A 15152-nucleotide genomic window follows, 5' to 3' on the forward strand; every position below is an offset into this window, starting at 1 on the left:
TCATTACCTCCTGCCCTTGCAAACCATGAGTCCTGGGTCCACTCGCCCTCTTCTATTCAACTAGCCAGCCCTCACTCTCGGTTAGCCCCACCTATCTGCCTTCTTCATGCCTACACCCAAGGGGCTAAATGTTACTATAGAAAAATACCACACAACTGGGCTAATTAGCCTAGCTTGGCAATCACAAACATGTTTTATTTGGCTTACAGGATGTTTGAGAATACTTAAAGCAAAGGAATTTCACACATAAATGTATTTCCACATTTTCTTGAAAAACCAGCTAACCCTCCATAGCAGCAACCACCTGAGTTGAATCATAAACGCTTCCCTTATAGCAATAAAAAAAATCTCAAATAACACTTATATAAGTATACTACATGTTACACACTGTTTTAAGAGCTTTATATCCATCAACTAATTTAACCCTCAAATCAATTCTATGAGGTAGGTTCTACTGTCCTCCCTTTTACAAAGGAGAACACTCAGAAATCAAGAGGTGCCCACTTCCACACCACATTCAAACCTAGCAATCTGGTTCCAGCATCCTCACGCATAACTGCCTCAGACTGCTTGTTTGCCACAGTCATAACCAGGGCCTCTTTGCTCATTTATGCTATCTGCTCCCTTCCCCCACCACTCCAGCACCACCTTCCAGCCCTCTGTCTTTCCTGTTTCAGCTAATGGTAACATCATCCATCTAGTGGCTCAACTCAAAACTTAGGAGTCCTGCTTTATTCCTCCCTTTGCCTCACCTTCACATTTAAGCCATCAGCTTCCTGCCAGTTCCAGCTCCACAGCCATCCACTCCATGCCATCCTCACTGCTACCACCCTTCTTTCCTTGCCCAGTTTACTGTAATGGCCTTCTACATGACGACCCAACTTCCACTCAAGTCTATTCACCTCATAACTACTAACTAAGAGATGTTTTTAAAGCATAAAATACATCATGCCCTCTCCCTACCGAAACCCTTTAGTTTTAACAAAGTCCAACTCTCCCACACAGCCTAGCTGTGGCAGCTGCCTGCCTCTCCAGCTTATTCCGATATCGTAATTCCCTTTGCTCACTATGTCCAACAGCTTCCTTCATGTTCCTCAAAAACACCAAGCCTTTTTCTGCCTGCCATTTTTCCACTAGCTGGTCTCTCTGCCTATAAAATGTTCTTTGCCTAATTCTCCTGATAGCTGGCTCATTTCCATCTTTCAGATCTCTGCTCAGAAACCACCTGCTCAGAGCAGCCTAACCACCTTCATGTAAAATGGCTCTCTAATTCTTCTTTTTCATCTTTCTTATTTCCCTAGCAGCACTCAGCACATGCTATAATTTCCTCTTTATGTCTCTGTTTGTTTGCCCATCTCTCCCAGTGAATTACCTATCTCACTCACTGGTATATGCCTGGCATTTAGCAGGCAGTCAAGAAACATGAGCTAATTAGAGTGTGTCTACAGAGTTGAAGCCGTTCCACCAGCCCCAACCAGTAATGTTATGAAGATCATCTGTGCTTCTTTTTTTTTTTTCCATCTGTGCTTCTAAATGGCTGGGCAGTCCACTATAATGTCACCTCTATTCTTCTAATTCATATGCAAATGTTCCCCAGTTGATTTCACTCTCAACAAAGGGTGAAGGTCTGAGAAACTAACCCACATCCTGTCTTGTCTTCCTTAGACTAGGAATTCTTGTAAGGTCCAATAACAACTTTACACCAGTATTCTGTTTTAGGGGGAACTCTGACATCATGCCTCAAGCTGCTCTGGGGCATTTTCAGTCAAAGCATCATCTGAGATGAGGAAACCAGCCAATTCTACCATCATACCTATGTCATTCTGGTCATCACCTCAAACCAGAGTCCCCTCCAGGCCTGTTTATTCCATACTTTCATTTTTTCCCACACCTTCTATAACAATCTCCTATACCGTACCTATGGAGAAAGGATGTATGTATGACATGAGAGCTTGTCTACAAGAAAATTTTTTTTCAAAATTATGTGTACATGATCTTGTGTTACTGCTGTCAGGAAAGAGATTCCTTTGGTCACTGTGGACTCCTCATGCCCATATAGGGCAAAACACCAATGAAATGTCAAATTATTGTTCAAAGTATTGAAAACAAAATAAATAATAAATAAATAATAAAAAGTATTATTCTACTCCAATTTTTAAAACATCTCCTTAATATCTTAATATCTCTCAATAAAAGTTTCTTCTCTGGATAGGGAGAAAAAAGAGATGTCACGATATACTTAAATTTGAATGTAAAAGTTAACAAATACTTACAAGTATATCTAATAAGTTTAATTTTCTCCAACAGCATTTATTTTTTTTTAATTTTTTTTTTCCAACAGCATTTAAATAGCTTTTCTTGTCTAGCTTTTTATCTTATCCATCAAGGCCTGCACACATAAAGTTCATATCAGAAAGCAGAAAGCAGATGGACTCTGTTTCCCTGTCTATGAAAATCTTATTTACAGTGTTGTATATTTCACACGGTGACCTCATATCTGGAACCCATTCCTCTCCCCATCTGCAAAGAACAACTGTTCTCATCTGTGGGGGGAGGCTCTGGCTGCAGAGTCTCATGATGTCACAAGCCAGGAGGAATCACTTACAAACTCCTGGGAAAGAAAGTTGTTATATTGATCAGCTTTTTGTTTTTTAATATCAGCAAAGAGTTGCTTCAAAAGCAAAAATTAATAGAAAGGAGCAAAAGCTTTATCATTCCAGGATATTTTCCTCCTCTTATCTCTATAAATTCTATAATTAAAATTATAAGCAATTTTTCTTCCAAGTCATAAAAGAGTTTCCCTCACCCCTCTTCAAAAGACAGTACCTTGATCCTTTATTCACTCGGTAAATAAATATTTATTCAATATAAACTGATTATGCATCCATCAAATTCCACATACTGGGCTATTTGTGGGAATAAGATACAATCCTACCCACAAGAAAGTGAAGGGTCTATTTGAGGAAACATAAATACCAAGAAATGGTAATAAGTTTAGAATGAAGGGTAAACAACAAAGTCAGCTCCCAGAAAGTAGTCATGGCCAATTCTGCTGGGAGAATTAAAATAAGGCTTCTCAAAGGGGGTAACATTTAGGTAGGGACTGAAAGTTCAAGCACAATTACATCAAGATAATGAGAGAAAGCATTCCAAACACTAGGAACAGTGTGTACAAAGTCATAGAAAAATCAAAGAGCAGAGTTTTTACAGAAGTCTTAAAGATTAGGATGGATAGAGCAGCATGTACCTGAAGAAGAGTGGCAGGAGATGAAAATGGGAAAGGCACAAGTGGTCCTCAAACATGAAACAAGATGAGGGCCAAGAAATTTGTAGATAAAATGGGAGCTCAGTATGTAGATTGAACGATAAACAGCAAATGAATGGATTAATGAGGGGACAAATGTCCAAATTCAGCTTCAAGTCTCCTAAGAGAGGGCTCATCAAAGAAATCCAAGGTAAGTAAAAAAATAATAATAAATAAATAAAAAGGAAAATAAATTTTTGAAGAAAAATTTAAAAATAAATAAATAAATAAAAAGGCCAATAGTACCTCTAAAATCAGAAAGATCAACTCGTTTGTTAAAAAATTTTCCATTCAAGAGTCAATAAAAACACTAACACAGGGCAGCCCCGGTGGCGCAGCGGTTTAGAGCCGCCTGCAGCCTGGGGTGTGATCCTGGAGACCCGGGATCGAGTCCCACATCGGGCTTCCTGCATGGAGCCTGCTTCTCCCTCCACCTATGTCTCTGCCTCTCTCTTCGCTCTCTCTGAATGAATGAATAAATAAATCTTAAAAAAAAAAAAAACACTAATACAAAAAGATATGTGCAACCCATGTTCACTGCAGCATTATTTATAATAGACAAATTATGAAAACAACCTAAATGTCCAGTGATGGAGGAATAAAGAAATTGTAGAGTATACATACATACACACACAATGGAATATTACTCCATGATAAAAAAGAAAAAAAAAGGATGATATCTTGCCATTTGCCATTTGTAACCACTGGATGGATCTCAAAGACATTCATTCTAAATGAAACAGGTCAAACAGAGAAAGACAAATACTGTTGGGTCCCTTATATGTGGAATCTTAAAAAAAAAAGAAAAAACCACACAAGCTCAGAGATACATACTGGTGGTTGGCAGAGGTGGCAGGGATACAGGGTAAGGGCAGGGGAAGGATGAAGGGGGCCAAAAAAAAGAGGCTACATTAATCAGATGTGTTCTTGACCACAGGTAAATACAGAAAAGGGGTTAAGAAGGAAAAGAAGAGGGATACCTGGGTGGCTCAGTGGTTGAGCATCTGCCTTTGGCTCAGGTCATGATCCCAGGGTCCTGGGATCTAGTCCCGTATCAGGCTCCCCAGAGGGAGCCTGCTTCTCCCTCTGCCTATGTCTCTGCTTCTCTCTCGGTATCTCTCATGAATAAATAAATAAAATCTTAAAAAAAAAAAAAAAAAGAAGGAGGAGGAAGAGGAGGAAAAGGAAAAGTGGACAGTATCTGTTCACTGGCTGGATCTTTACCCAAAACCACAAATATAGGAGCTGGGCTCTCAAAATGAGAGAAATGAAAGAATGTATTCAGAATGGAACACAACCAACATTTTCAAGGGAGCCAGGTAACACACGGCAATGCCTCTATATACCAATCCAATAATTATAAAATAGACTTAATTCAAAGAATATGTGCCCCTGCCTCACTCTCTGTCTCCTTACCTACTTCCTGCCTCATGTTTCATGCCTAAGGAGATCTATGCTGCCTTACTCCACACTGTTTTTCAAGACATGTTTTCATTGGTGCCACTACCTCTCCATACCTCCTCACACATGTTATCACTCATGTACTAGGCCCCAACTAGCCTTCCTTCAATATGCACCAAGAGGTCACCTCCTCCAGTCTCCCAATTCCCCCCAACATGCTCCCATATACCTCAGTAACACTTTTATTTGAGAACTTACCATTTATCCCCAAAGCATCTATTCATATGACTGCCTGCCTAAACTGGGCTGGGAGTTCAAAGAACAGAAAGCCAGTTTCACTTGCCTTCATTTCAAGAGCACCCAGGCAGCACACTCCTCAGTATGAACTGTTCCCAGCTCACAGTGGATGCTCAACAAACATCTGCTGAGCCAAACCATTGACCTAGTTTGTAAAAGTATTTTGTAAACTATAAAGCACTCGATAAATATTGTCTGCTGTTTAGTATTTCCTGTTCAACTCTAATCTCCATCATTTAGTATCCAAGTGCTCTAGACCAACTGAACTATCAATGTTCCTTACAACCAAATCCTATTTCCCACTTCTGTCTTAGTAGCACACACTGGTTTCTCTGTCCATAAAGTGCTTTCTCTTATCTTCATTTGTTCCAACTGGGCCAACTCATGACCAAATATATCCCTTCCAATAAAACATTCCTAGACAACCCTAATTGGAAGTAATGGCTCCATCCACTCAAATCTCAGAGCGCTTTGTCTGTCTGTCTGTGGTGCTTTCCACACTGCACTGTAGGTGTCAGAAGTAGGAAGCCCTGTGCCTGTTCACTCACCATTTCCCTCGAGTATACAATGCAGAGCAATAAGCAATTTAATGAGCAATAGATTATTTCTGATTCCACATAGTCAAGGAATAGATGCCTAGTATGTTTTAAGCACCTGGATGAGTGTTCCTCTCTTCAAGCCTTCTGAGACATCCTCCTTGGACATGTAGGTTTCAAATACGCTCTTTTTCTTCCCTCGCGCAGACTTGTTCTTCGACTTTTTGTCACCTGGCGAAGCACCAACACCATGTGGGCCAGCTACAGAGGACACACCTAGGAACAGGAGGCAGCAATCAACTCTTTCCTCAAAAAAAATCTCTGTATTTTTAAACTGGAGATATTTTACCTTTATCTATGTAGAAAGACCAATAAAAGAATGAAATGCTCTGATAATGACTTTAAATAGTCACAAAAAAGAAAGAATGGGTAAGGAAACATGAATAAAAGGTACGCAGATGAGACTTAAGTTTTAAATCAGCACCACAACATGCATGGAACATAATTTGAATAATGGGTTCTATGTGCTTTGCTGTTTATAGACACAAACTTTATAAAATAAGAATTAAAGATTGTCTCTTTTCTGGAGGAGACTAAACAACTGTACTCAATATAACAATAAGACAATAAGAAACCACACTTAATTTTAGAATAAATAATATGGAAGAATATTTAACAGGTCACCAAAAGAATTAAAGTGCCCCTCAGTCCTAAGACCTGCCCTGCGCTTCCATTCCAGTTATTTTATTCAGGTCTCCAGTTGCTAGAATAGACTCCATTTTCCTTTTGCTACCTCTGGGGGTCCCCAGGGGCCGGAGGTTCAGCCTGCAGTCAGGATGGCTCATTACTGGTTCCAAGGTTGCCTCTTCTCTCCAGATCCAGGGGGTCCTCTACTGCTCAGCTCAGACTTCTTCCTGCCTTGAGTCGCTTGGTTGTCACTATCTGAAACCAAAGAGAAATAGGTGACTGACTAGCAGTTAACCTATGGCCTCCTCTGTGCTCTTAGAAATGTAGTATGTGAGTGACAGAAACTACATGTGGGGGAGGGGGGCCTCCTGGGTCCCAGTGTCACTTTCTCCTAGGCAGTTAGACAAGCACACCATCTGTCCTGAGTTTCTTTTCAAGGTATTGCTAGCCTGCTTGTTTGGGCCACTTCAACGAAAAACCTCCACAAATGGCAATGAGGTGGGGACTGAAAGAGTGCTGCAGTTCCGTTCAGTTTCTGAAATGGGTAAGCATGAGAGAGAATATAATTTTGAAAAAAGGTATAAAAATCTGGAATCTCAAGACTATAATGAAACAGGCACTAAACTAGCACTCAAAAGGTACAGCTATTAAGTTTCATATCAGACAAATGACATTCAACTATGAAACCAAATAAATCAATTCCTTTGGAATTCATCAACAAAACCCAACTTACTGCCACAACCAGATATCCAAAACCATGCAGGGAACCCAAGGTGTTTCACTAGCTTTCAAAAAAATGGCAACATGGCAGTTAGATATCTATTTCCCTACTGTTACATGACATCACTTTAAACCAATCATCTGTCCAAAAGCTCAGGCAGCTGCTTCCAAGAAACATAAGGCAGCTGCCTAGATCAGGAGACTGGAATCCAGGGCCCTGGAGCTGGCCCCTGGCCTTCCACCTAGATACTGAACACATATTACAACTTCTACTTTCTACTCTTAGCTGGCCACCAGCCCAGAGATTCAAGCCTATACTTGCAAATTTCCAAAATCCTGGTGGGCAGGCTTCTTTCCCATAAAATGGATCAAGATGTCATTCTCAATACTAGCTTCCATTTTCTGTAAATTTCCCACACACATCCTTCACTGAAATGACATCATTTTTCTTTAAAGTGAAATTAATACTAACTCAGGAAAAGAGAAGCTACAATGACAAAGGGTAATGGGCCACTTAGCAATACATGAAGAGATTCAGGGATAAAGTTTAAAAAAAAAAAAAAAAGCAAGAAGGGAGAGAAACAGATGGTCTTAGATAAACAAGGTAATGGGAAGGGCACACAGAGGAGGCCAGACTGTCTGCTGGTTTAATTCAGAAGGCATCCAGCCACTTATTAATGCAACAAACACTTGGACAATGTACTATACTAGGCTCAATGAACAATATAAGAGCTGATGAGACTTACAAAATCATACTGAAATAACAATACAAGTTGGGAAATGATAAGCACTATATATTTTTTAAGTATGAGTAAATGTACTCATGATGGAAGAAAAAGTATCTCTGGGTCAGGAAACCTGAGAGAGCTTCAGGAAAAATGTGAAGGAAGAACTCAGAATGTGAGACAAGCACACTACTGGCACAAGGAATCAAAAATAGAGATACAAACAGAAAAACACAGGCAGATTCTTAAAACATTAATTCCATTTGGAGAGAGTCCAGCCTGTATGAAGGGAAGTGGCAGGGAAAATAAAACAAGTTGGAAGGTCTAGAAAACCAGCCCGTTTCTCAAAGGCAGTAGGGAATGTCTGAAGCATGAATGAGCAGAAGAGAAGAACAACAGATCAGAATCACAATTCAGGAAAAATAAAGCTGGCACAGGATTCAGAGTCCTCTGGAATTGAGAAAGACAGCGGCAGCTGCACCTCAGGAAAGAACCAGAACAGACCAGGGAGAAAAAAAGGAAGGCCTGAAGTAGAGCTGAGTGAGCACACACTGAAAAAAAGAAACCCATGATGTGGTGGGATTGCAGGACAAACTCACACCACATGGCAACCAGGCAGATCCGGGGTCTCAAAAGCAAGGAGGGAGCAAATGTTCAAGATTTTGAGCAAGGAGATTGGGAGATTATAAAGTCACTGAGTTAGAGAAGATAATGAATTCTACTTAGACTGTTCCCTCCCTCTACATGAACCTGTGCACACGGAAATATGCGCCTGTATGTATACCTCTATCCCAAATAGTTGGAAACTAGAGCATAACTTAGATAAACTGGCCAGCCATTCACTTAAAAATGGCAACCAAAATTCTCTAGAAAGGACAAGATTGCCAAGAAAGGGTAAGTTGATACAGAAGAGGCCCAGGACAAAATCTGGGTTAGGACAAATTTTAGGAAATGCAAAGAAGTAGGACATAGAACACAAAAACTAACAAAGATGTACGAAAGAACCAACAGGTCAAATGTTAAGAAAACCTGGGAGAAAATAACTTCCAAAGGAGAATAAGTTAATGATCACAGTTGACAACCACTACTAAGTAAGAATTCAACTCATGGCAGCCTTGAGCAAGGTGAAGCATTGAGTCAAGCTGCAAGCAGGAAAAAGACAGTATTTAAAAAGTCATAATTGAAAATAAGTCCTGATGCAGGCAAGAGTTCAAAATTACGGGGATTTACTGAATGAAGACAGAGATTTCAACTCAAATGTCCCAAGATCAGCTCCACCTGCAACTTTCCTTCACAGCAAACACCCTTGGTGTTCGGTATGATTTATGTTGGTATGATTTATCCCTAACTTGTCTCTCTAGCTCAGGAGGATAAGGAATGTTTGGTTGGTTTCACTGTTGTAACCCCAGTGATTCCTATAGTACCCAGGATAGAATATAGGTTCACTATTCACTCCTTAAATGAGTAGATGAGTTTATTTTCATGAATAAACGGTGAAAACACCAAGAAGAGCAGGATCATTCAGGGAAATTACACTAAAAACAAGTCAGCAAAGAACAGGAAAAGAACACAGGACTCAGGAAACAAAATTGGCAGGAGTAAACCAGATAGCTGGGCAGAGAATCAAAGCTTGCCTTTGGGTATCAAAGTACTGGAAGGAGAAGGAAAGATTCCAAACAGAATATACTAAGCAGATGAATGAACAAACAACCTTCCCAGCAACATGTCTAAAGATCTATTAACCCAAGAGAAATCCTGGGCACCCCTACCTTAACACACTGAAAGGACAAGTCAATTTCTAATTCTTACCAGTTTTCAGAATGGGGTACACTGATCTACTGCCCAAATGCCCACTGGTTCCTCGAGAGGGTGTCTTATCATGGAAATAGCTGTACATTCTGAAGAGTTGGGCTGGGGTTAGGATGAACAGGCAGTAATGGTCAATAGTGACACATGGTACAAAAAAAAGCAGGAATGAAGTGGAATGCAGGGAGAGGCATCTAGACTCGAGAAGGAGAAAATCTGAAGAAATAATCTGGGTGAAAGAAGTAGTGTCTTAAGAGCCTTTATAGTCCCCAAACCTAACACAATGCATAGTACAGAGCAGATACTCAAAATTTTGAAAGAATGAAACCTATTTGGAACAGAAACCACCTTACAACAAATATCCACTAATGAGAAATTAAGTAGCAGGGCCAGGACTAAGGTGAGGGAAGCCAGGCACCAAGGATGCAAAATTCATAAAAGCAAAATCATGCAAGTACTAACCCTGCACCCTGCACTTAGAGGACTTCAAGAGAGACTCCTGAAATGTTAGTGCCCTAGGCATCTCACTTGCCTTACCCCGTATCTCAGCCCTGATGAGAAACAAGAGCAGATAAAATTTATGAACCTTGGTAGTAAAGGAAACCCAAGGCGATAAAATTAAAGAGTATAAAGAGAGAAAAGGTTGAGCCTTTTCAGAAGCTAAGATGTAGCCGATAGAAAGCAAGACCTGGTAAGAACAAATGAAAGAAAACACTATTGATGGAATAAATTTTTTAAAAAAAAGAGAATAAATTTAAAATAAACCTCACTAAAGTTAGAGAAATAAACAATTTACACCACAAATAATTGGGAAACATGAAATAGTCAACAAGTTGTACTAAGACACTATTTAACCAAATTGTCAATACAGTGCTACTTTATAACACATTCTAAAATAAAATTGTTTGAATAAAATTTAAATGTTTAAAAATGAGGGAGACAGAAAGGTGCCTGGGTGGCTCAGTTGGTTAAGCATCCAACTCTTGATTTCGGCTCAGGTTATGATCTCAGGGTGGTGAAATTGAACCCTGTGTCAGGCTCTGCACTGGGCATGGAGTCTCTTTAAGATTCTCTCTCTCTCTCCGCTTTCCCCTCTGCCACACACGCACGCACACACGTGCTCTCTAAAAAAATAAAAAATAAAAATAAAAAAGTATATACACACACACACGCACACACACGTGAGAGAGAAAAGGCAGGGGAAATGATGGCCAGAATGTATAAGGAATATCCAGGTTAAATAAGGAATTTGAAAAATGCTATCCCCTAGAAAAAAAATAACAATAAAACTCGATAAAAATTATCAAAATCAATTATTTAAGGATCTGGATATTGACCAAAGAAATATAAAACATTGAGAAGTGTTTATTCCAGAAAATCTACTAACTCTTGTAAAGAACAACAGAAGTGTGTGGTGGTTTAACCTAGAGTTCCCACCATCCCACAGTCCCAAACTCTTGGTATGGAAATCCCACCAGGACAGAGCAAGCTATGAAGATTGGCAGCTCCATTTAGCCAGAAGAGCTAAATTTCTTTGGAGCAGAGCAAAAAGAATTCCAGGTCCAGGGGCATTTTCAGAAACAATGATTCCAAGGAACAAAAAAATTAGGAAGGCCAATTATCACAAGTAGCCTGAATCTGCTATACTAGTTAGGGCAAGCAACAGATCAGGAAACCAACCAGAAATTTAACAGGGAGAATTAGGAATAAGACAACTAAAGTGGGCCTTGGCAAAAATCTACTTTTTCCTGCTATGTGCATGCACAGGACTTTAAACACGCAGGAAAAAAAATGAGAAGGCCGGGATGCCTGGGTGGCTCAGTGGTTGAGCATCTGCCTTCAGCTCAGGGCATGATCCCAGAGTGCAGTGATTGAGACCCACATCAGGCTCCCTGCAGGAAGCCTGCTTCTCCTTCTGCCTATGTCTCTGCTTCTCTGTGTCTCTCCTGAATAAACGAATAAAATCTTTTTAAAAATGAAATGAAATGAAATGAAATGAAATGGCACTAGAAAGCTGCTCATCCCTGGATGAATGTGAACCTTACAAATATAGAAAGCAAAAGCCTGGGCTGATGTGTAAACTGCCTGAACTTTGAAAGCATTCCCCCAAGTCTCGCAAGAAACACTGACAAAGGATGGGGGGCCTCACAGTTTCAGAGCTAAACACAACCTCTGAAAATCATGGGCTGACCATTAAGATATACTGACCCAAGGGCAACTACAAGAAAGTTAGGCTTAAAAATAAAAACAAGAAAGGAAGAACTAGCAGAGACATTGGCATCCACACAGGATGGGAGAAACAGACTCCAAAGAATAAGTCCAGACAAGTCACTACACAAACAAAAAGAACAACCAACTCTAGGGGAAAAGGAATCAGAATGCAGAGTATATCAAAATGTCCAGATTTCAACAAAGAATTATAACGTGGGCAAAAAAGAGAAAAGTGTGACCCATACACAGGAAGAGGGGGCAGCAGTTTCAATAAAAAAATGTCTCTGGGGAAGCCTAGATTTCAGACTCTGGCAGTAAGAACTTCAAAAGCATGTATCACAAATATGTTCAAAGAACTAAAAAAAAAAAAAAAAAAAAAACTTATAAGTATAATAACAATGACTCATCAAATAAAAAATATCAATAGAGAGGGGCACCTGAGTGGCTCAGTCACCCGTTGAATGTCTGACTCAGGTCATGATCTCAGGGTCAGAGGACTGAGATGCATGTCAGGCTCTGTGCTGAGCTTCTCTCACTCTCTCTCTCCCTCTGCCCCTTTCCCCATTCTTTCTCTAAAAATAAAATTTTAAAAAGAAAAGATCAACAGACATTATTTTTTTAAAAAGTAAATTGCAAGGTGAAAGAACTAAAATGAAAATTTCACTAGAAGGATTCAACTGCAGATGGAAGTTGGCATAAAAAGAATTGATAAACCTGAAAATAAAAATGATCAGTCAAGATGATCCAACATAAAGAAAGGAAGAAAAGAAATATGAAGTACAATTATTTTTAAAAAATCCAATTTAAAGACTTGTGATAAAGAACCTGGCTCCATTTTTCAATGTTTGACTACCGACTTATTTTTAGCCTTAATTCCTCTTTCCCATTTGATCCATCTGTACATCCTGAGAAGACAATCCATGAGTACCCCAACCTTTGACCCCAGTGGGAAATTCAAATTTCACAAATCCCCAGTCTACACATAGGAACTTCTCTCCAGTTCCCTACCCATTATAAAGAATTAACCCACTCCTTCAGCCTCACTTAAACCAGACCAGACATGCCTGTACTCACCCTACTCTGCCAAGGAGTCTCGTAGGTGAGTAATAAGTTCTCTCTCAAATTCTCCTGTTTAATATAGAGTACAATTAATATACATCCTACTAATTGGGAAGGGATCCATTCCACCTCCACAGGGTGACCACAGAACAGGAGTGAAAGACAGCACCTCTCTACCAACCTTACAGAAACGATTATAAGGGAATACAACAAACAACTTTAGGCCAACTAGATAACAGATGAAATGGACAAATTCCTAGAAAGGAACAAATTACTAAAGCTGGCTTAAGAAAAAAAATTAAAAATCTAAATAGACATATAACAAGAAATTGAATTAGTAGTTAAATCTTCTAATAAAGAAAAGCCCAGGTAAATTCTACCAAACATTGAAAGAAAAAAATAACTGTAAAACTTCACAAACTCTTCCAGAAAACAGAAAATATTTCCCAACTCATTCTATGAGGATATTATTTCTCCATACCAAAGGCAGAAAAAGGTATCACAAGAAAAAAAATATTGCTTTAACATATAAAATAATTCAGATTTTTAAATTTCTTCAGTTTTAGTAATTTTCATCCTTCTAGAAATTTATCAATTTCATCTAAAGTTTCCCTTTTTGAGGGGAAACAATGTTGCTCAAAATATCCTTATGATTTTCTTAGTACATATAGCAGTGCTATCCTTACTGAAGTTATGTAATTTTCAGTATCTGTGCTGTCCAGTAGGGTAGCCACAAGCCACATGTGTCTTTTGAGCATTTTAAAGAGTTCCTGTCAGGTCTGAAACATCTGAATTTCATCATTATTATTGTAGGAAATTTTCACAGTTTTTAGAATTCTAGATTGTCAGTTATTTTCTCTAATTTGAAGGTATCATTCAATTGTCTTCTAGCTTTCAATGTTTCTGTTAAGAAGTCAGTCGTTAATCTAATTTTGTAGTCTTTGAAAGTGTACTATTTCTGGGGCGCCTGGGCAGCTCAGTTGGTTAAGCTTTGGCCTTTGGCTCAGGTCATGACCTCAGGGTCCTGGGATCAAGCCCCATATCAAGCTCCCCACTGAGCAGGGAGTCTGCTTCTCCCTCTGGCCCTCCTTGTGCTTGCACTCGTTCTCACTCTCTCTCTCAAATAAATAAATCTGAAGAAGAAGGAGAAAGAAGAAGAAAAAGAAGAAGAAGAAAAAGAAGAAGAAGAAGAAGAAGAAGAGAAGAAGAAGAAGAAGAAGAAGAAGAAGAAGAAAGTGTACTAATCCCTCTCTCCCTCTATAGCAGCTTTTGAAATTTTTCTCTTTATCTTTGGTTTTCTAGCAATTTACTACAATATACTAAGGTATGGATTTTTTTAATCCTCCTTGGTGTTAGCAATAATACTATTATTTGACAGCTTTTATCAGTTATGCAAAGTCTTCAACCAATGTTGTCCCATATACCTTCTACCCCATTCCCTCAACTCTTTGTCTGGAACTTCAATTATACTTTTGACCTTTTAGTATCTCTGTGTCTTGCCTTCCTCAATTTCTTCATAACTCTTCCACTTCACTAATTCTCTATCAGCTCTAATCTGTCAAACCCACTCATTAAGTTCCTAATTTCAGTTATTATGCTTACGAGTCTAGATTTTCCATTTTTTTCTTTTACACGTTTCCAGTTCTCTGCTAACAATGGTAAATCTTGTCTTTTGCTTCTATGAACAAGGTAAGCATGGCTATATTAAAGTTGCTCCTGAAAACTTCAATAACGGAGGCCCAAAGAGATCTAATACTATCTTCTTTGCTTCTATTTGATTTTGTTCATGTTGTTTGATCATTTGTAGCTGATTTTTATTATGGACTAGACATTATATTTCCAAGATCTCTGTGGTGATAATTTGAGAACTAGTATAATGTTACCATCTTCCAAACAGGAGTTTCATTCGCTTCTGCCAAGCACCTGAGACAAATACAATAAATTACCCCAATCTGTTTTCAGGGTTTAAATGCATTCAAAATAGAGATACAGTTTCTGTGAGGGCCTATCTACATCACTTCAACCTTACAATGTGGACTGTAGCCCTTCAGAATTCCAATCCCAAATAAGAATGCTTCACCAGGACCACACACTCCCCACATTAGCAGGGCCTAAATCCCTATCACTCTAGCCCTAAAATAATATCAAGTACATTGCTCAGTTTTTCAGCTTCTCTGTCTTTCAGCTGATCTCTCTAAAAGCTAGTACACATCCAGAGGAGACAACCCTAAATACTAGCATTATCTCCCTAAACCTTTATTCTCCTTGATAGTCACTCTCTTATTACTCCTCAAATACTTTCAACAGTTTGTTTTTTTTTTGTAATGGGCATAAGCCAACTTTTCTGTTAGAAGGTAGACTAGTTGGGCAGCCCAGGTGGCTCAGCAGTTTGGTGCCACCTTCGGT

General features: G+C 39.2%; 1 protein-coding gene across 3 annotated transcripts in view; it reads right to left on the reverse strand.

Annotated features, from left to right (window-relative positions):
• The window catches only part of DIS3L2 (DIS3 like 3'-5' exoribonuclease 2), a 344308-nt gene that overhangs the window by 288622 nt on the left and 40534 nt on the right, over positions 1-15152 (reverse strand). For all 3 annotated transcript variants that reach the window (XM_055345950.1, XM_055345951.1, XM_055345952.1), the window contains 2 exons: positions 6332-6480; positions 5657-5814 (listed from right to left, as the gene is read on the reverse strand). In XM_055345950.1, coding sequence (XP_055201925.1) covers positions 5657-5814; positions 6332-6383 — 210 coding nt within the window. In that variant the 5' untranslated portion in view covers positions 6384-6480. The remainder of the gene's footprint in view (positions 1-5656; positions 5815-6331; positions 6481-15152) is intronic.

This window comes from Nyctereutes procyonoides, unplaced genomic scaffold (assembly GCF_905146905.1).
Source record: "Nyctereutes procyonoides isolate TBG_1078 unplaced genomic scaffold, NYPRO_anot_genome, whole genome shotgun sequence".
Classification (NCBI taxonomy): domain Eukaryota; kingdom Metazoa; phylum Chordata; class Mammalia; order Carnivora; family Canidae; genus Nyctereutes; species Nyctereutes procyonoides.